General features: G+C 37.8%; 1 protein-coding gene across 2 annotated transcripts in view; it reads right to left on the reverse strand.

Moving 5' to 3' along the window:
- Positions 1 to 313: 313 nt before the first annotated feature.
- LOC107568111 (GDNF family receptor alpha-1-like) overlaps positions 314 to 22954 on the reverse strand; it is a 102310-nt gene continuing 79669 nt past the window's right edge. For both annotated transcript variants that reach the window (XM_016253958.1, XM_016253959.1), the window contains 5 exons: positions 14207 to 14316; positions 11718 to 11852; positions 6020 to 6225; positions 2945 to 2989; positions 314 to 2188 (listed from right to left, as the gene is read on the reverse strand). In XM_016253958.1, coding sequence (XP_016109444.1) covers positions 2045 to 2188; positions 2945 to 2989; positions 6020 to 6225; positions 11718 to 11852; positions 14207 to 14316 — 640 coding nt within the window. In that variant the 3' untranslated portion in view covers positions 314 to 2044. The remainder of the gene's footprint in view (positions 2189 to 2944; positions 2990 to 6019; positions 6226 to 11717; positions 11853 to 14206; positions 14317 to 22954) is intronic.

The raw sequence follows: 22954 nt of genomic DNA on the forward strand, positions 1-22954 counted from the left end.
CCTCCATGTAAAAACAACACAATAAAGGTGAATGAGTCAACATTTTTAATCGTTTTCATAGAATACTTTTTACATTTTCACAAGCTAAGAAGAAATGTGACGGATTGTGGAAGAGTCTTGTGTTTAATTTGTAAATTCTCTCGAGCAATAAGATATGGATGTAGAGAAATATAGTTTTTTTTACAATGTGGGGTTCTTCCTGTCCTGCTCCCATCTAAAGCACATTTACAGCAACTTTATGTTGCAACCAAAGCCAAATACAGCTGACCACAAAATGCCTGCATAGAATCCATAACACACCCCATCCAATAGCCATTATTGCATTTCCATCACTCATGCTTGGTTTTTTAATGTTCGTACTTTTAAAGTTCCTGTACTGCTTACCAGCAGAAAAAACAACATAACAATAAATAAACTCATAATGAAAACATATTTTTTCCCTTTCTTTTTGGCTTACCATGAAACAATAACATAGTGTTATAGTAAATAAATGGCTGTTATACATTTTCTTCATTTGGGATATAGGACAGGACAGCAAATAATTACAGATGCAAGTCTTGTACTGTTTTGTACTGTAGTCTCTAAACAAAAATATATGCTGTATATATAGTTACTGAGAAAAGCAATAAATCCTCATCCAATATGATAATACATTGAATAACCAGATCCCAATGCAAATATAGCAGGCTCTATAAACATAGTTCATGTAGAAGTATATATGTTTGTGTGTGTATGTTTTTTATGTAGCACTTAAAATGTCCCGTAAATACCATGGAGTACAACAATAAATTATTTTTGTTCAAGTTGCCACATGAACCAAAGCAGCATGTCATAGACTCTTTTAACATGTACCTCTGAGGTGGTTAAACTGCACATGGCTCATAAGACTTCTGGGTATGTTTTTGAAAGAATTCTCACTGATTTCAAATAATTGTGATGCAAGATCACCGCTACTGACTCTTTCAGTAACTTTTGTATAGACATACAGTACAAAAAAACTGGCTACAGTTTATAATACATACATGACTAGTTTGCATGATTTGTTTGGGTTGAAGTATGAAAATCCCTGTCAAAGCAACATCAGAAAGGCAATATACACTTAATAGATACGCGGATGCCTGTTGGTTTAGTCTGGTGAGTGGTGATGTGCAATTTACAGATACTTATATATGTAATTGTAACATAGAACCTTGACACATCGTCTGATTACACAAGAATCAATGCTGCTGACTGGCCTCAGTCTATGTTTTCTCCTGTAATCTGTGACACAGGAGTTACGAAACCCCAGTTCTATTGACATATCCATCCAGTCAACCCATGACCTCAACCTCACATTCAAACAAACAGATGTACAGACAACATTACACATTCACACATGCAGCCACACGCAAACACACCATGACAAACAAGAATAAAATGGTCAAATAAGCTCCTTCTTGTATTTTCAGACAAGCTACTGTCCTGTTGGTCATCCAAAAACTCTTGATCTCTCTAAATTCTCCTTTCACTTTCTACAACTAGATGTTTTGTAAATGTCTTTCGATATGTTTGACTGTTTGACCTACAGATGAGCCAGTGACACATCTCAGGAATTATGTTCTATTGTGTCTTGGTCTCAATTTTGCTGTGTCTTTGTGTACCAGTGAGCAATGCATAGTGCACATATGCACAGATAAGATTCTATGCTCTCTATGCGGTGACAGGAGTCCTTATGATTTCTGGCCCTCAAAACACCAGCGGTTGTATAGACGGCGCAACATCACATGACAATGCTGCAATGATTCCGAGGTTCTCTCACATTTCTTTCACGTTTCATCTTCCGATGCAAAATCAGGAGGGAAGAGACAGAAACTCGAGTACACCAAGACCACTTTGTTTCGTTGCATCAACATCAAGAAAATCTCTTTAAAAAACAGAACAGCAAGAGAGAGGAAGGGAGGGACTAAGAGAGAGAAAGAGAGAGTACAGAGTACAACAGATTGACCAGGAACAGCAATCGACTTTGTACAAATTGTGACTGTCCGTGTTTTATGTTCTTAGGTGGCTACAACATCGTTACTGTGAAGATGCAGTACAAGGTGGTAGCCAGCAGGAGCAGCAGAGAGCTAAGGCCTGATAGAGACGTCTCCCGAGTGGAAGAGTTCCTGGAGATGGCGTTGGAGGAACTGGGGTCATTGATCTGTGGGTCCTTGGAGAAACATAACAGGCAAGAAAGAGGATGAGCATTTATTTTTATCAGCCAAAAGGTAGTTAGATATGTCAAGAGATTTCAGCTATTTGGTTTTGAAATTTTTTCCATTATGATGTTTTACCTTTAACCTTTTCTAAAAGGTATGCATATGTGCTTAGCTTTTCAAGGCTTTTAGTACACCATAATGTGTTTTAAAAAAACTGGACTTTCATCTTGCAAACAATTGCTGATGTCCAAAAACACTATAAAAGTGTCTAAAAAAACACTTCCAGTTCATTCAGAAATAAAAATGCCACTCTGTCTGAGTTCTACCTAATATGGGTTCAGATTTCTGAGAGATTAGAAAAGCTCTTTGATTCAGAAATGACATTTTTTGCTGAAAAGAGGTCCTCATTTTTAGGGCTGTTTGGACCTGCCGCGGCAACACTAAATGTCATTCTAGCATACAATGTTGCTTTTATTATGTACAATGACATTTAGTGAACTTTAAAAGGCAGAAGATAAGCAATGTTCACATTTTGCCATCGCCCAACGCAAAGATCATGTGCACACTGGGCGAGAAGGGCCCTCTAGTGTCAGGTCAGAGTTCCGAAAGAGGCCAACGTGACATGAGATAATTATTGCTTTGTCTCTCTTTTCTTTCATTATGATTCATACTTTCAATAGCACTTGACATATATCAGAGATATGACTGGTTTGGGATGTGCTATCAGTTTTATTCTGACATGAAAAGAAGTATGTTAGCATACTTACCACACATAACACATCTATTGTGTTGTTTGTCTTCAGCTTCTGAGCCTAGAAAGGAAAAAGAAAGATCTCTTAAATCAACTGGATAGAAATGAAATGATAACATCTTGGAGCAAGAAACCCCTTACCAAACAACATTTTACAACAATGCTGCAGGATGATCCACACCGGATAATCAATATAGCAAAATGCTCATACTGCTGTTTATAGCTGCATTATTTTAGCCGTTAATTGCATTGTATTAGTAGCGTGCTTTATAACGATATTGACAAGTTTAAAATCTGTTGTGATTTTCTTTTCAGATAGTGTCAATATAACTAGAGAATTAAATGTGCATGCAAGCTGATATTACTATTAATTATATTAATCATTGCAGTTAGGTTATTGCAGGATTCTCAGTTTGAGGCCACCTTATATTTCTCACAATCGATGTTCAAATTTTAGCATTTCAGATGTAACTCTCCAGTAGCATACAATTTAGTATGGATTTAGCTTCCTTATGTGTGTGTACTTGTATAGGTATGTGTGTCTTAGAAAGTGAGAAGCAGTGGTGATATAGGAGACCTGGTGACAATATAATGAATGGATTCCTGTGTGTTGGCAGTTCGGTATCCTCCTGAAATTAGCCGACTTGAATCTAAGCCAGAGCCCAGCATGATAAAGCAATGCCTCGGCCAGTATGAAACATTATAAACAACCGCATCTACGGACCAGCAAAAAGAGGATTTGAGGTTTAATATCAATGATTGATTTCTCCCAGAGCGGTCCTAGCACCCTTTACACATTTTCAAAATTGAAGAAATAAACCAACAAAATTGTAAAAAGTATAATGTTCAGGAAAAAAAAAAAAAGTTGGATAATTGTTCTCTGTACACATCAAGTAGTGTTTTAATTACATTGAAGCAAAAATGCTCCCGAAGTGCAATATATGGCACTTTAATAGTGCCAAAAAAAAGGAATTGGAAAGAGAGAACAAAACTCATGAAATTGGCCCTTAATCTCACTGAATCACTTGACAGCATACTAAGCAGGGTTTTTCACTTTTATTATATATTTGAACATGAGTTCACACTGAACCCAGAGATCTCTCTTATATGGCTAATATGTCCAATACTTGCATTTTGACATGCTTTTACACAAGATGAGGTATTACCATATGTCTCTTTGTTTTGAGGGCGATAATGCACATCTGACTCTGTCATTTTACTCACACGAAAACCTACAAAGGCAAAAACCCTTTCTACCACATAACTAAAGGTGGATGCAAACAGTATGGCTGGCTGTAAACATCTCAGTTCTAAACAAGAGTGAGAGAAAAGCAGTTCGATATGCAACAGAGGCTACATTAACATGGTGTTTATATGCAGGAGTCGTCTCGCTAGTTTTCCTGGAGGTCAGCTGCGTGTGCTGCGATCATTTGTAACCGATGAAGAAAGACTGACAGACATATCCCATGAGTCCGCACTCCCCATCTCTGTTCTTCTCCTCATTTTCACATTGACAGCTGCTCCCCCTCAGAGGACTACATTTAACAGTGAGCCTAATACAAAAAAAAAGTAACCTCATTAACTTCACTCTCAAAGCCACTTTCTCCTGCTGCTGCGCTGCTCTCTGTCGGAGTGTGTAGGTGTGGATGTGTGTGTATGTGTGTGCATGCCCTAATGTCTGTGATTATATATTAGCCTTGTTTTAAATTAAAAGACATGCTGTATATGGCCAACTCTTAACAGTCATTGTCAATTGTATGTGTAGGGGTGTGTGGGGCTTGTCAGATTGAGACTGTCACAAGGGCTGTATCTCAGTACATTTGCATTGATGGTTTTGGCAGACGCTCATTTCCAAAGCGAGTTGCATTGCATTCAGTGTGTACATTTGATCAGTTCATGAATTTCTTGGGAATTGAATCCAAAATCTTGGCATAGCTAATGCCATGCTCTACTGTTTGAGCTACAGGAATGCTGTACGTATAAGTTGTTCGTTCAAAAGTCTAATTACGCAAATATGTTCATTTAGGCCAGAGAAGAACTGTCTCTCCCCCAAATGGTTTCTCCCAAGGTTGTTTGTCTTTCTCTCACTGAACGGACTTGAGCTGAATAGCCACACTATTGTCTTCTGGGAATTGAGCTAATTTCATAATTGATAAACTATACTAAACTGAAACATTGAACTGACTTGAGCTGAATAAGGACGGTATTGTCCTTTTTTAGAGCTGCTTTGCAGCAGAATTTGAATTTGTTTCATATGCGAAGAAGATCATTGATCATTGATTCTGTTATTTTCCTGATGGTACTGTGAAGCTGCTTTAATATAATCTATATTGTATAAAGCGCTAGAGAAATAAAGGTGACTTGACAAATGACGCTCGAAACCCTCTTAAATGAGGACAAATTTTGTGATTGTAAATATGATATTTATATTATAGTGGTTGCAGATAAGATTAAACTATTAATGGTAAATTGAACAATAATGTATACATTTTTTTGTAATGCGTTTTAAATATTAATTTACCCTAAATAGTTAGATAGTTCAGTAATTCTAATTTCTCTTTCTGTTTCCTCACATTTTTGGTGTTTTACTCTTTAAATTTTAAATTAAATTTTGCTGAGATACATGCCATAGCATCACATATGCTGTTTTCATGGCAAATGATCTTTGTGACAATTTATCCTATACAGTGTGACAACATGCCCCAAAAGGTCATTGAAAACTGTACTGTGATTGATTAGGGGACAATAACCTTTTTTTGTTTTTTTCCTAAGCAAGACTTTAAGGTTTGTGGCTTTACAGAAATTGACTTTAAAAAAAATAAACCTGCCCACGAGGCCTTCCACGTCTTGGTCACCCCTATAATGTAGTATAGCTCTCGTATCTAAATTAAGCATATGCAACTGAACTATTCCTTTCTTAAAAACATTATTTTCGAGATCACCAGAGGTATTTATTAACTCCTAACACAAGAGGACCACAAACACATCGTCTGTTTTAAAACCCTGCATTCCCTGAGGCACATACACATACACCAAATCCTCAATGCGTAAATAAAACTTGAAGATCTATGTCTGCAATAGTTCCAACGACCTGGAGGCTTCCGCAGAACTGGTAGAGGGAGTTCTCAGCCGGGTTGAGATGGTTGATGTGTGTGGCTGGCTCTATGGCGTTGGGTGATCTGCCTCGATCCCTGTTCCTCTGGGATGGTGTTGTCATAGAGGTGGTTGTTTGCACTGGGGGCATCGGCTGCCACACGCTCACGTCTGTCCCATTTCCAAAAGCCAGGATTGCATTACCTACGCACAAAGAGCAAAGTTGGTTTCCTACCTCATATTAAAAGAGAGATACAATGAAACATTTAAGAATTAATTTCAGGTCCGGTATAGCACAGATAAACACTGTAGATAGGTTTTGCCTCCTGTCTGTTGTCAAAGTCTCAAGTTTATATTCTGAGAGATGTTTACCATAACATAAGAGTACACAGAGATGCATGACTGTTTATTCGTGTTTCAAATATGTGTTTGACTGTAAATCAAGGCCTACTCCTGGATTTTATGTGCATACTGTATGTGAATGTGGCTCAGAATTCCCTAAATATATCAAATTCAAACTAATCAATATTTATGCTGAACTGATGGATGCTAGATAATGAAACTGAGGGCATGCAAAACGTGTCTCATAGACTGTAAATTACAGGTGGTTTCTATTTTTCTGAATATCGGAGGTCAAACCTACATCCTACAGCTACATAATGACCATCGGCTTAATCTCTCTTTCTCTGAGATTTATAATCATTGATTTAACAGAAGGACCAGCAGTGTGTACCGTCCTGTATATGGCCGAGTAATTGCAAGGCCATTTATCACTAACTTATTAAACCTAACCTATCAACATAGTCAATAGATAATGTGCTGTTTGCTTTAACTGCCTGTGTGATAGACTGGACATGATGCGTATTTGCCCAACCTCTCAGTCAGGCCCACCCCCAACCCAGCCTTTCTTAGAAGTAGGATCTACTGCCTCATTATATGGCCCACTGACAGGCTCTTGCTCTCTCTGCCACCTCCGCCATCTCCACTGAAACAGTACAGACTACACACTGTTCAGCACATATAGTCTGTGAAGACATGGTTTTTAAGAAAAATCCAAGAAAGTGCGGTACAGTATGTGTGTAGTTTTACATTGTGAATTTTTTTTTTTTTTATCAGAAATGTCCGCCCTCTCTCATAGTGCTTAGTTCTGTCTGTTGCTACGCTACGTCTTAATGTTTCTTTTTCATCTCCCTCACTAATTTTATCATACTCACATGTAAATAGTTTGAACAAACACATGATGAATGTATTGTTTGCTATTTTTAGAAACTTTCTCTCCATCTCTCTAGGAAATACTGGAAAAGACCCGCAGGCTCTGAGCACTTTGATCGTTGTTTTGAGTCTATGAGCCCTGACACATTTTCTTCAGCAGATGAATCGAGTAGTTTCCTCTCATGTGCATTTCTCTCAATGAGTCAAGTTCTCTGAATCCAATTATTTTTTTATCAGAAATGTCCGCCCTCTCTCATAGTGCTTAGTTCTGTCTGTTGCTACGCTACGTCTTAATGTTTCTTTTTCATCTCCCTCACTAATTTTATCATACTCACATGTAAATAGTTTGAACAAACACATGATGAATGTATTGTTTGCTATTTTTAGAAACTTTCTCTCCATCTCTCTAGGAAATACTGGAAAAGACCCGCAGGCTCTGAGCACTTTGATCGTTGTTTTGAGTCTATGAGCCCTGACACATTTTCTTCAGCAGATGAATCGAGTAGTTTCCTCTCATGTGCATTTCTCTCAATGAGTCAAGTTCTCTGAATCCACTCTACACTCCACCAGATGATGTCTGGAGGCCTTCACATCCACATGGTTTTATGTTTCAAAGAAAGAAAAAATGTTCTGCAATATCAGGCTACTGTTTGCTTTTTTTGTGATTTTTATGATGAAATGCAGACCAGCTTAAAATAAGCACGCTTTTCTGATGTAAATAACATTTGCATTTGTGTTTTTTCAGCAACACACATTTATAGTTTTGCTCTTAAACCACTAGTAAAATGCCTTTCCCCCCCATTTTTCAAGAGCTTTTATTATACATTTATCTAACTGAATAAATATTTTTTTCACATTTACATTCTACACTGTTCTTTTAAATTTTCTAACAGAGGGGGAAAAAAAATCAGTTTTCATAAAAATGTTAAGAAATTATTTTTTTCAAAATTTATGATAAGAACCATTGATAATAATTGAGTAACAATAATACATTATTATAACTGAGCAGCAAATCAGCATATTAGAATGATTTCTGAAGGATCATGTGACACTGAAGACTGGAGTAAATGGCTGCTGAAAATTCTTTCACACTAAAAAAAAAACATTTTACAATATATTACCATCACAATATAACTGTTTTTACTGTATTTTTGATTAAATAAATGCAGCTTTAGTGAACATACATTCTTTATTTCAAGAACATTTAATTTTTTAAAAAATATATACAGCATAATTTATTATTTAATCTAATCATAATATTTCTTTTTTTCAATGTTTCAAAATTCTATAATAAACATTTATTTGCAGCTTTAAATTAGATTTTGAATCCCAAAATTTGGACCGCACTGTATAAATGTTTTCAGGAAACACTCTTATCACTGTACAATTATATACAACAGCTTGAGTGTTGCCACCAAACTCAAGATCTAAGCATGTAAAGCTGATGTTAAGTATTTGAGGGGGCTGGGAAGAAAAAAACTTAATATTTTCAATAACGCTCTCACTATTTCAATCTCACTATTTCATTTGATGCTATTTGTTCTGCTGAAGCTCAGCTCTGCTCTACACTAGCCTGTGTTGAGGATGCCGTGTTCCAAGGGCAGACAGACGCATAACGCCCAGGGGCTAGTGTAGGGTGTGAGGCCAAAGCGCTTCGTCATAGCCTCCTAAACACCCAGATACTGACGGCGCTGGGAACGAACCCCCAGAACTGTCAGGATTCCTTAACACAGAAATCCCGTAATGAGACACGAGAGAATGCGGTAATGAGAAGGAGAGAGAGAAAGTGAGAGAGTGAGAGTAAGAAAGAAAGATAGAACAATAAAGAAGCAGTTTAACCCAGTTTAACCTCCTGTAGATTCTCCTTCAACATCCCCTCAAAGCCCTCGGCACTAAAAGAAACAAATCAAATTAAGCTCAGACTGTTCACAGATCCTACAGTGAATCCACCCTGCCCTTTCTTTTGAAGATCTGAACATTGAAATCTATTTATTTTACTGCAGTGGTTTAGAGAAAGATTTTGACAGGTCACTATTCTCTTAATCACATTTTTGCCTTCACTAATTCACTGTAAATGGTCTTGATGTGAACGTTTGTGGTCTGCATAAAAGTCCAAATATTAAATTAACAGCCACAGTGTCTGAATGCAGAATTTTACCAGCTACTCATAATTTTAAACAGCCATTTTTAAGTAACAAATAACAACTGCTGCACAACTACAGTAGGAAAATAAGGAAACAGGAAAATACTATGTAGTTTTAGATGATATTTAGATTTTTTTTGTTACAGCTTAGTGCGATTATTAAATCGCAAAAGCTGTGATTTAATTAAATACATGTTATGCATGCATTTTTCTTAAATGTTTTTATTTAGTAATTTTTATATTTCCATTTAATAATTCTTCTCTTTTTTTCTTCTTCTTCATCATCATAGCCATATTGATATATAAGCACAAAATTGTGGCCAAATTGTGCAGCCCTTACAAACAAGCACAGTTTCAAAATGCAATTTTTATTAGAAGAATTATAATCATATTTTTCTCCAAATTGTGCAGTCCTACTGTTAGCAGGTCCGACTGTTAGCAGTGAACTGAGAACTGGGCTGTTACAAATGGGGCATGATGATCGACATGACCTGTGAACTATATCACCACAAGACACTTAGTTCAAGTGCTGTGTATTGAGGTTTGAGTAGTGGCATTCATCTTGACCCTGCTTTCTAAACTGACCCCTGCATGGATCTCTGTCAGTACTATACATTTTTTGTAGCACTCCCAGGACTTTCACAAGCTCTCCCTGAAAGCTTGCTTTTTGCTATTACCACTTAGGCTGTTTTCATGCCATTCTACGAGTACACGGGAACAAAACGAAACACTTGGTGCAGTCAAGGAAGTGTAGTGAGCAAAAGATATACAGGGAAAAAGGTAAGAGAAAGAAGTGTAAATAATAGGAAGATGGAATAGGCTTTTTAGAGGCAGAGGTAAAAACAGGCTGACAGTTGGACAGCTGAAAGCCTCAGAAAACAACTTGCTGGAGTCTGAAGAGAGGGACAAAGCAAACCAGATAAGAGGGAGAATGAGACCAATGGACAGGGAAATGGCACGGATGGAGGCACAGAGTTTAAAGAAAGAAAAAACAAGACAGAAAAAAAGGTAACAAGATATGAGGAGTGTTTGACTGACTTATTACTCCCATCTTTACGTCTATTTTTATGTAATTTACTAGTGGTGGGTGAAATGAAGCTGGCTCTTTTTAAATAGCCATGAGTTTCCTTTACCAAAGAGTTTGTCATAAGACTACAGCACTCAAGTATGAAACCATTAAGTCAGCATCAGCAAAGTTAGAAAACATAGTTTCTCATTTAAACTTCAGTTGGAAAATGCCATTAGAGTTGGGAAGTTTGATTAATTTTTGTGAAACACTTTAAATGGAACATGTTAATGCATTGATTCCAAACTTCAAAATTTGGCATCATCACTCAAAAATGTTCACAAAGCTCTCCTATTTTGGCATTTTACATGCTTTAAAATGTTTTAGTAAAAATATTTGTAGGCAAATGTTATTGTTTATAACTATATACTGTATTAGTATGAATAAATTCATAAATATAAATATAATATACATAGGGCTGGGTATTGAGTTCGATACTTTTTAGGCACTGACTTTTTAGGGTTCTGCCCAGAGACGAGGCTCACATGTGAGGCTGTAGTGTGTAAGCGTCCGACCCCCATAGGCTACGTTTACACTAGTGTGTTTTCATTTTAAAATGCTGTTTTTTGATAATGTTGATATCAAGCTAATTGCTACACCTGCTTAGCATTTCTCATGTAAACACCCTGTATTGTTATGAAAACAGGCTGAATCTCATGAAAATCACATACAAATCAAATTCTGTCATAATCGCTTGTTTATTAGCTTCATGTTTCATCAGTGGAAATGTTTTCCTGGGTTTCTTCTGTACAGAACTGAAGTGTAATGGACGAGACAGGGCGGGTTATAAACGCGTAATATGATTGTCATATGAGCAGCGAATGAGCTTCCTCTAAGTCAGAACAGCGATCACGGCATACAGCGCTGGAAGCAGCTAATGCTCATCATTAAATCAGTGGAGATTGAATAGAAATGATGAAGCTATACGTTTTAAAACAAAAACACACTAGTGTAAACGTAGCCTAAATGATGTGGGAAATGAAAACTATTTAATAATACATTTATTAAAAACATGCTGAAAAAATAAAACAAAAACTTTTTTTGAGGTAATGTAATCTTGTTAAAACTGATTTCATATAATAGGCATCGGAAAAAGTATAGTTCAGGAACTAGTATCGAAGTCAAGGTATCGGTATCGATATAGACAATTTTTGAATGATACCCAGCCCTAAATATAAAGATTTTGAGCTATATGGCCCAGCTCTAACAAAAACTACACATGTAAATCAGCAAGTCTGCCTCGAGTGGGCGAGAAGGGCCAGAACAGTAACTCACGCAGGCAGGCGTTGTCAGTGAAGAACTCTGTGAATCTGTCGCATTCCTCTTTGCTGTTGCCACTGCTGCTGCAGTCACAGAATGGCGACACGCTGATCTTGGATGAACGCAGATAATTTGAGGTCATCACCGTGCCTGGAAAAAAACAAAAAAGACATGTTCCTACAGTTGTGGCCAAAAGTTTTGGCAGTTGTGGTGTTCATTCACATTGTTTCTAGATTATTGTGTAGAGTGATCAGATGCATTTTATATAATTGCTAAAAGCTTCATTGGCCAAAAAAATGTACTTTTCACAAAAAAAACTAATTTCACTGTTTTTTGATCCTGACACAAAATGACCTGCTAACATTAATTGACTAATCATATCAGCAGCACATGTGAAAGTGTGAATGGGTACTAGTCAGGTTAATCACTATCATACTAATTAGATTGTAAGAGCAGATTGCTATAAAAGGAGGGAAGAAGTGCTTCCAATTATTGTGTTCTTGTTAGCAATGGTTACCTCCAAAGAAACATGTGCAGCCATCATCGCTTTGCATCAAAATGGCCTGTAGCAAAATGGAAATTGCTACAAAGAATATTGCACCTGAAAAAAACATTTACCGGATCATCAAGAAATTCAAGGAGAGAGGTTCGACTGCAGTGAAGAAGTCTTCAGGCCGTCCCAGAGTGTCCAGCAAGCGCCAGGACCGTCTCCTCCTGAGGAGTCAGCTACGGAATTGTGTCACCAGCAGTGCAGAGCTTGCTCAGGAATGGCAGCAGGTTGGTGTGAGAGCATCTGCACGCACAGTGAGGCCAAGACTTGTGGACAACGGCCTGGTGTCAAGAAGGGCAGCAAAGAAGCCACTTCTCTCCAAGAAAAACATCAAGGACAGACTGAAATTCTGCAGGAAGTACAAGGATTGGACAGCAGAAGACTGGTGCAAAGTTATTTTCTTTGATGAAGCTCCCTTCTGACTGTTTGGTACATCTGGAAAATCGATTGTTCGGAGAAGAAAAGGTGAATGCTACCATGAATCCTGTGTTGTGCCAATAGTGAAGCATCCTGAGACCATCCATGTGTGTGGTTGCTTTTCAACCAAGGGAGTGGGCCCTCTAATAATTCTGCCCAAAAACACTGCCATGAATAAAGAATGGTATCAAAACTTCCTGCAAGAGCGACTTCTTCCAACGATCCATGAGCAATTTAATGATGATCCGAGCATTTTCCAGCATGATGGAGCACCATGTCACAAAGCAAGAGTGATAAAGAAGTGGCTCGAAGATCATTACATTTAAATTTTTGGTTTCAGGCAACTCCCCGGATCTCAATCCCATAGAGAACCTGTGGTCAGTCCTCAAAAGGCGAGTGGACAAGCAGAAGCCCACAAATTGTGATAAACTCAGAGAACTAATAAGGCAAGAATGGATCGCCATGAGTCAGGATTTGGCCCAGAAGCTAATATCCAGCATGCCAGAGCAAATTGCAGAAATTATGAAGAACAAGCGTCAACACTGTAAATATTGACTCATATTTTTTTGGCAATAAAAGTCTTTAAAACTTATGATATACTTATCATTGTTTTTAAGTATACCATATAAACGTGGAAAAATAATCTACAAATACTGAAGCAGCAAAACACTAAAATTATGTCACAGCCAGAACTTTTGGCCATGACTGTACACCCTTCAGGAGTATTGTATTTTTTAAATTATTGTATCAATTTCATATATAAAAGGAATTTGACTAAATATGTGTGTTTCCGTTTTTAAAAGCCACACATCACACATCAAAACCATTGACACCTAATCCCTTGTCATCTTCAGATTAGTCGTTATCTTGTTCTCACTGAGCTTTCTTAAAAATAATAATTTTGGTGCAATGTGCTTCATAAAAGCTGTACTGTGGAGATGTGACAGTGTTAGCCCACAGAGAAACAGTCTCCCACTGGTAGAACAACAACAGGAGCTAATCACAGATTAATAGCTGCACTGCTGTATTCCCGTGTGTCCAGCTGCTGCTTCTGTGTGGTGCACACACAACTTTGGGGAAACATCCAGCACAAGCAAAACACAAAGAAAGAACTAGAGAACAAGCATGTTTTCCCAAAGGCTTTCTCTATGTCTATCTCAGTGGACTGTATAGAAGGTAGTAGCAGTCACTCAGTGCTAGTTAATGAGACACTAAACCGTATCAGTGAATCCAGATTTAACAGAGCAACCCAAATCATCTTTTGCCATCACTAGTTTATTTTAAATGGTTGTGACAAATTATATTGTAGTGCATACAGTATATAATAATAAATAAATAAATATTTCCCATGTCTCTGAATTAACATAAAATAATTATTATATTTATAATATATTAATAATAAAAATAATTTTTTTTTAAATGTGTATATAGGCATATGTGATAAATAGATTTTTAAAAGTGCAGCTATCTCTATTTAACATTCAATTTACCATATTAATAATTAAATAAATAAATATATGTTACAGGGCAGACTCACCAATGAGGCCAGAGTACGACAGCAAGCAGTCAGCGTAGTTCTCCTTCAGACAGCCAGAGAGAGAGCGGGGCTCAGGTTGACAGTTAGTGAAGAAATCTGCCAGACGAGACCTAAAACACCACACACACACACACAAACACTTTATATTACATAATTCTCACCTTTTCCTGACATCACTTTATAATTAAATAAATAGAGTTCATAATAAATGAAAGAAAACATATGTTGCCAAATCTGTGTTTGTAAAGCAAACTGCACGCAGTTCTTGGCTGTTAAAAGTGTTGGATGACTCCCCGCGCAGTCTGTCGCAGTGTTAAGGATGGAGAAGAAATGTGTAAATGAATGTGATGTGCCGTGTCTCCTAAGACACATGGTGTGGGACTAGTGTGGGGTTTCTGCACAACTACACCAAACACCTTGCTACAGCTAGGGGCTACACCTGGCTTCAAAATGGTCATGGGTACAAGAGCAGGATGGATACAGAAAGAAGGACAAATAATGAGGAAAAAATGACTGGAATGGAGCATATGAACTGTACAGACCTGGAGCGCAAGTGCAAATATATTCCATTTATTTGTATGAGTGTCTCAGTTTGCCCCCAGAATGCCGAGCGGCAGCTCTTCTGATTGAGCAGGGTCATTAGCTGTCGCTCTCTCTGTGCCCAAAGATGTTTACTTGGCAAAACTACATCCACGTTGTGCTAATGAATCCTTAACAAGCCACTTAGCGGACTCTGAGGTTACCTCCTTCCCGCACAAACCAGATTTAAGGCTGCAGTTTTTATTGCTAGACTTCAATAATCACCACAATTGTCCTCACGATGTGTTCTCCTGCCTTACCTTAATAAACGCTTTATTTCCCAGTAGATGCAGCTTAGCTGCTCATGGCCATGTCTGTCCCTATTGGTGAATATGTGTTATTACAGCTGGCATGTTGTGATCTTGCCTCTCAGATTCAGTGAGGCATTTCTTAACACCTCTAAATAGCTCATTTTGCACTGCCATGTGTTAATGCACACAAGATAAGTGTTGCCATGAAGTGTGGATGTATTTGCATGTAAGTGTGTGTATAAGAAGAAGAGAGAGAAGCACAGCCAACTTTTCTTAACTTTGTGTATGTTCTTTATTTACTCGCTTTACTACTATATAATGGAGTCTCAAAGTTCAAGACCACTAGTGAAATGCTTCTGTTTTTTATATTATATTATATTATATTAATCTTTTTTCTTTTCTTTTTTTTTTTACAAATTTGACATGAAAAATTAAGATAAGTAATTAGAATGTGTTTATTATTAGATCATTAGAAATTATTATAATAATAACAACATTTTAAATTGTCTTTTTTAAACCAGTTCTTAATTATATTAGTTTATTTATTAAGTACAATATATAATATTAATATAATATATTAAAATTATTTGTATTATAACATGGTATAACAGAATATTAAAATAGAATATTTTATTGTTTATTATTTTATAACAATTTAAGTAAACTTTGAATCAAAATATATGAAAAAGTAGTTTAGAATATATTTCTTATTAGGGTTATTTGTTATTATTTAGGGTCAAATCAGTAATTTAATATTATTAGATTTTTTGGTGACAACTTTACAATACAGTCCCATTAGTTAACATTAGTTAATTCATTAACAATGAGCAATATATTTGTTACTGCTTTTATTAAGTTGGCTTCAGAAAGCCAACTTACTTTTGTGCTATTTAAACTACTTCTTCTTCTTCTGAGACTAACATTTCTGACTCTTATTCCTCCCACAGCTTTTTAACTCTACAACCACCACACTCCCAGATCTTCAGACTGTTCTGACTTATGACTGAAATTCACTACACAACTTTTAATATCTGAGCAGATTTTAAAATGCTGGACATCATACACTTACTGACTTTGTAAACAGTCACAAAGGAAAAACTGGCCATCATACACAAAACGACTGAGGATCATACACTACCAGACTATAAAGTCATTCAGATCACAACAAACTCACGCAGAAAGATGCGCCCAGTGTTGCCAGATCAGATGAACGATTTCTAGCCAAAAAGCTCACCAAAATCGGCCAAATCCAACAAAAAACCGCCCAAAATTTTAACTGTCATAATTAGGGCTGCCCCCTTACAGTCGACTAACCTTTAGTTGACAAGAAGAGGCTTGGTCATCCAAAATTTTATTAGTCGCTAAGTCGCAGAAAAAAAAATCCACAGGAAATGGTGAGGTCACGCAGTCCATGACGGACAGATCGTTAACGGTTGGATTTTGTGGTAACACATTTCATCCAAATGCTCGCCTATCATTCATCGACCTCAAATATGGCTTATCATCTGAAATATGTAAGTAGTAGCAACTTTAGATGGCCGCTCAATCTAATGTTAACCTAGAAAAATGTGCGCTATTCAAGTGTCTGTGCGGAGTGTGAAAGCGGAACAGTAGCATGCTCACAGCATGACAGATGGAGGCGCCGGTGCAGTCACTTGCTCTTAAAATACTCCATCATTTTTGTCATACAGAAAAGAGTAATACATCTTTCAAATCTGTAAAGCTTCTACGTTTATTTGTGTGCACTCACTATAACAACAAAACATTGCGCTTTTGTAAAATAATGAAAGCAAACATGTGCTTTCTGCCATCTCGGCCTCTGTGAACCTGAGCACGAAACTCTGTGTATACTTGCCTTACAGACATGAAAAATATATCTATAGAGAGTGAAATGCCTACTTTCAAATGAAACAATTCAAATCTGAAAAAAAAAAAAAATTCTCTGAATGAAACTTGCATGCAGGCGCATCCACTACAGTGGAGATGACGAGTCAGTGTCTGCAAATTCATCTCTTAAAGGGGTCATATGATGCGATTCAAATTTTTCCTCTCTCTTTGGAGTGTTACAAGCTCTTGGTGCATAAAGAAGATCGCCTCAGGTTACGTATGTAACCCTAGTTCCTCGAGGGAACGAGACGCTGCGTCGAGAAACGCTAGGGGAACGCCGTTCAGCGTGACGGGCTCTGAATTTCGTGTGTAATCAGACCAATAGATGGGCGAGACGTCACGGCGGGTGACGTAATGACCAGGAGGCTATAAAAGCACGCAAGCGGGCAGTTAACTGGGTCTAGCTGGCGGTCTCCGCACCAGGAAGTGAAAAGTTCCCACTTCAAGGCGTACAGTTTCCTCGTAGAGGGAACTCTGGATTGAAGAATGGTCTCGACAACCTCAGTTGAGAGACCGGAAGCTATGAGTTGTGCCCCCTCAAAGGTACGTTTTTTATATTTAAAGAGTTTTTATATTTTTTAAATTTAAAGCAAGTTTTTTTGGGCAGTGTAGAGTAGGGCTTGTTGTTTGTCATTTCTCCGATCACAGGTGCAGACATGGTTTTATGTTTACGCGGTGCGGTGCGATGCAACGCAACGCGTAAAAAGACAGTATAAGTCATTATAATACATAATTATGTCCCCACTGGATGCAACGAATGCCTCGTTTATAATGGGTTTTCATGTTTTTGAATCATCGCTCTACCTGACAGGTCATCATCACAATATGGTAAGGGGCGTAACATTTCTGTCACACGCTTGAGGTATTCGGCCAATCATAACGCACAGGATAGCTGGCCAATCACAGCACACCTTGCTTTTCAGACCGATGAGCTTTGTAAAAATCGACGCATTTCAGAAAAGCTGGGCAAAGAGGAGAAACAATAATCTACAGTATGTGGAAAAAAAATTGTTTTTTGAACCTTAAACCGCATAAACACATTTCATTACACCAAATACACAAAATAATGTTTTTTTAGCAACATCATATGACCCCCTTTAAGCCAAAATCACAGAAAACACTAGTTTATCAATAAATTATTAAAATGTTAAAGGGGTCATATGATGCTTTTTTAAAGATCATTATTTTGTGTATTTGGTGTAACAGAATATGTTGACATGCTTTAATGTTAAAAAACACATTCTTTTTCAAATACTGTACATTATTGTAGGTCCTCTATGCCCCGCCTCTCTCAAACGCTTAGTTTTCTACAAAGTTCCTCCTTCCGACAAGTGCAGTCTGCTCTGATTGGCCAGCTGACCCAGTGCATTGTGATTGGCCGAACACCGCAAGCACTCGTCGGAAATGTAACGCCCCTTACCATAATCGCGAGCTTCAGCTTTCAAAATAAATGTAAAGACAGCCTGAAAGGGGAACAGAGTCACGTGACAGACACAGTGATGAAGCTTGTGTGTGTTTGCAGTACACAAGCCACGGTTATGACAGCTGACTCCACTGTGATGTGACCCTGTCTCTCTCTCTCTCTCGTGGGGGCGTGGCAGAGTCTTAACTTTGATAAAGAATATCTCTTTGGTTTTGATTTGTGGAATAAACACACACACACGATGCGCACAACTCCGCATTTGAGCAGTCAATAGCAAATACTTAAACTAATAACAAAACAGTAACTGATTCAGAAGCGCCAGATTGTCATAGCAAAGACAGAATTACCTCCTCTCCTAGGTTCACGAAATGGTCGTCCATAAAATGCATTGCTGTTCTGTTGTAAGTACATATACGTATGCAACCCAGGCAACGATGAAAAGCAAAACCAATGTTACACCGTGTCTACACTGGACGCGAGTGGTGTGGCGAGTCAAAATACTATAGAACTCATAATCAGTGATGCTGTCTACTACACCATAGATATACTGTATATACATATCTATAAGGTCTACGCTGGATGCGGCGCGGCACGACACGACAAATCCCCGACAGAAAACTGCTGCTGATTTCTATTTATGACGTATTGACACAAATTTCAAATGATTTTCAATGGTCTCTTTGTCGCGTCCAGTGTACTAGACAGACTTTAGCTGTTGCGGCGCAGACACGGTGTTACTCACCTATCGAGAAGAAACAAAGCAACCTCGGCGTCTGATTGCAGGCCTTCCGCTCCTTGAGTTCTCTCCAGCGCTGGAAAGCTAATCCGATATTTACACAGGTCCTACTTCTTGCCTTAAGCCTTCGTTTGTTCCGCAGACATTTTCCTCTTTTGTTTTTTATCCGCCATCTCTATCTTTCTGTCACTTGGCTCGGCTAATGTCAGTCCTGTGCACTGAACTCTCTCTCCTCCACATCATGAGTAGACACGCCCCTTACTGCTGATTGGCTACAAGTTTGTTTTGCTATTCGGCCCGAATCAGTTTTCTAAAGCGTTTTTGACAGTTCGCACTTAAGTGCAGGAAGGGAGCAATGCAAATAACACAGGCTCCTTCTTAGAGGAGGGCAATTATTATAATTACCAGTAAGTGCAATCAAAACTACAAACTCAAAGTAGAAATAGGTAGAAAACTAAATATTCCTTCCTAGCAGCAAGTAATAATTTAAACAACATATCTATAAACAAGTATTACGCAAAACACTCATCTCTTCTGTTGACTAATCGCTTCTCCCAAGTTATGACAGTGACCAAGCAGTTTAAATAATTATGCAATATAAAGGCTTGATTTTCCTTATTTTATGTTTTACTATGCCATTTTTTTATATTTTACTATCTAATTTTAAAGCCATAATGTTAATGTCCATTAGAGACACTTTATAAGATTGGACAGGAATGTGAGGACGCCTTCAATTGATCTTTATACCAGAACTGAACCGGCTTGTCCATAAACTGGAGTTATGGGGCATGAAGTCGAGACATGCAGTTAAGACTGAGTATATGAAGGACATGCTGTTAAGACTGACTAGTTGAAGGACACAAATAATTGTTATAACCATGACCTTTCCATCCTCTAGTCATGCTATTGCTTTTGCACTGATCTGCCATGCTGAGAGTATAAAGGCTCTTCATTACTGATCCTAAATGAGCACATATTCAGGAAATTATTTTATGCACCCAGTCTTACAGCTCGCTTGTATGTTTCTGATACAGATTATCTCTCATTATGCCTCACTCAAAATATTTGTAGAGTCAGTAAACATAAAATTAATAATATGCTAAAAAACTTCCTTGAGTGAGAACCACAAGCATAGAACACATCTCTAAGTTTGAAGTAAGCTTATGAATTTTTTTTCTCAAAAGCCCTAGGCAAAGTGACTAAAATCATTTTAGACATAATTTCATCATTTTGTCAAATAAATAATCAATTAAAAACATTCTGTAAACATTCACTTTGTTTATAACTTTTATAACCGAGATGCTTTTCCAGGAATTCAGTGTTTATAATTGTTAATTCTAATAAACTATTGGCACTTTTGAACTTAAAAAAACAAACACTTTTCACACTCTCCCTAGTTTATTTGGCGAATAACAATGTCCCCACCACAGTGCCATTTTCACCACATCTACTGTATATACTGTATATTGTTCATATATTGTTTATCATGGAAATTACATTTTTGGAATAAAAGTTGGAATAAATGTCTCCTTTTCCTTGCGAAGGCTAATTTCAAAGCTAACATTTTATGTATGCCAAATACACACCAGTAATATTTTATTTTCTTCTTTTTTTTCTTTTCCATAATTTGTCAAAATAACACCTTGATTGGAGATGATGTAAAATGAACATATTCTGTTCACATGTTATTTTTTATATTTTTCTTCACAAGTGCCGCTATTATGGATTTTTGAAAATTGGCTTTCATGCAGTGTGTAATGTAGCTGTTCGTGAATGTAAACAGTCTGCAAAGTTGTAAAGCTGAAAGTGCATCATAAATAAAGTTAGTGTCTCGCAAAAGAAAAAGTCGTTTCTGAATCACTTAAATGAGTCGTTTAAAATTCGAATCCAATTTCCGTGAAGTTCACACGTCAAAAGTTACCACAGTTGCATAATGCCTGCCTACGTTCTGCATGGACATTCTGTGAAAACTTGAACCCCCTTCAAACGCTGTAGCTCGTTCGTGTGGATAACATAATGTTGAGAAGACACTGTGCTCTGTGCTGTGGAAGTGAATTAGTTTTTTTTTCACTTCCAAAGGATGAGACTGTGAAGAATCAGTGGTTAAAATTCATCTTTACCACAATACCACAGGAGTATAATCCCAAACTTTTGTTGTGTTCGTGCCATTTCACCGACGACTGCTTTCCCGATCTCCACAAGTTTAATGTGGGATTCGTAAAACAGTTGTCTTTGAAAGATGAGTCAGTCCCCAGTTTGTTTGGAACAGCTTGCTCCTCTGAATCACAATCTGTAAGTATTATTAATAATTCTTGCTCTAATGTTCTATCGAGCGTGCAAAATACATTTTTTTTACATACGTTTTGTGTGTTGTGCTGTTTACACACTCAGTGCATTTGTAGGTCTCCAGCTAACTCATGTTATATTTCTGATAATCAGCTGTGTGCCCTCTATTGCCTAGAAATGTGTCGATTAATATAGAATGTCTGTCGTTCTTATTACTTGGAGTCATGCTAAAGGATGGAGCAATACGTTGGTTTACAAATTGCAATGATTTATCAGTACTCCATGTCTGTGTTCACCTAACACAAATACCATTATTTTTTGGGACTACTACATTCCGTTTCTGACATGTATGCTGTAGACCAATCACAACAGACTGGGTCATCGGACCTATCAGAGTTTTCAATGGTCTCTTTGTCGCGTCCAGTGTACTAGACAGACTTTAGCTGTTGCGGCGCAGACACGGTGTTACTCACCTATCGAGAAGAAACAAAGCAACCTCGGCGTCTGATTGCAGGCCTTCCGCTCCTTGAGTTCTCTCCAGCGCTGGAAAGCTAATCCGATATTTACACAGGTCCTACTTCTTGCCTTAAGCCTTCGTTTGTTCCGCAGACATTTTCCTCTTTTGTTTTTTATCCGCCATCTCTATCTTTCTGTCACTCGGCTCGGCTAATGTCAGTCCTGTGCCCTGAACTCTCTCTCCTCCACATCATGAGTAGACACGCCCCTTACTGCTGATTGGCTACAAGTTTGTTTTGCTATTCGGCCCGAATCAGTTTTCTAAAGCCTTTTTGAAAAATCGCTTACCCCACCTTTAACCTTACTGTTTTTCCCTGACACATTCATCATCATTACTTCTGCAGGTGTGCTGTGGCAAGCTTTATGTGTGCACTTGAGTGCTTTTTAGGCTGTGTAGGCAATTAAAGGCTCATTAGCATGATTTAAATGGTTTATTAATAAACATGCGATTAGTTGACTAATGCTTAAAATGAACAACTACTAGTCGACCAGAAAATTCTTTAGTCGAGGGCAGCCCTAGTCATAATAATATACTAGAATTGTATTGATGTCACGAATCTGGTCCGTGGGCTTCAGGCCGATTGCCACTAGAGGTTTTTCTCCCATTACACTGACTCTCACACCACACAGACTGTTACACATCACCCTGGACTGCATTTCCCATCAACCATTGCACTGATTACACGCACACTGCTGAATGCACTGATCACACACACACACACACACACAGCTGAATCCAATCAGACATGCTACTTAAGTCATGGACTTCCTCTCTCTCACTGCTGAGTATTGTTCTGCATTTTTCACTCCCCAAGTGTTAGCTGCCCTACTGAGCCATTCCGTGTTTTCTGTTTTAGTCTCGTGTATTGTTTTGCGTGTATCCCTGTTTAGCGGATAGCTACCTTACCGAGCCTGTTTAAGTTTTCATAGTTTTCTTAGTCTAGTCTTAGTCTTGCTTTGTCTGTTTTCCTGGTCTCTGATTCACGCCACGTCTCTTGGATTAACCCTTTGCTTGCTGTTTCTGACTCTGTTTGCCCCTGCTTGGACCTTTGCCTTCTACCTGGATTTAT

This window comes from Sinocyclocheilus grahami, unplaced genomic scaffold (assembly GCF_001515645.1).
Source record: "Sinocyclocheilus grahami isolate Dianchi unplaced genomic scaffold, SAMN03320097.WGS_v1.1 scaffold1214.1, whole genome shotgun sequence".
Classification (NCBI taxonomy): domain Eukaryota; kingdom Metazoa; phylum Chordata; class Actinopteri; order Cypriniformes; family Cyprinidae; genus Sinocyclocheilus; species Sinocyclocheilus grahami.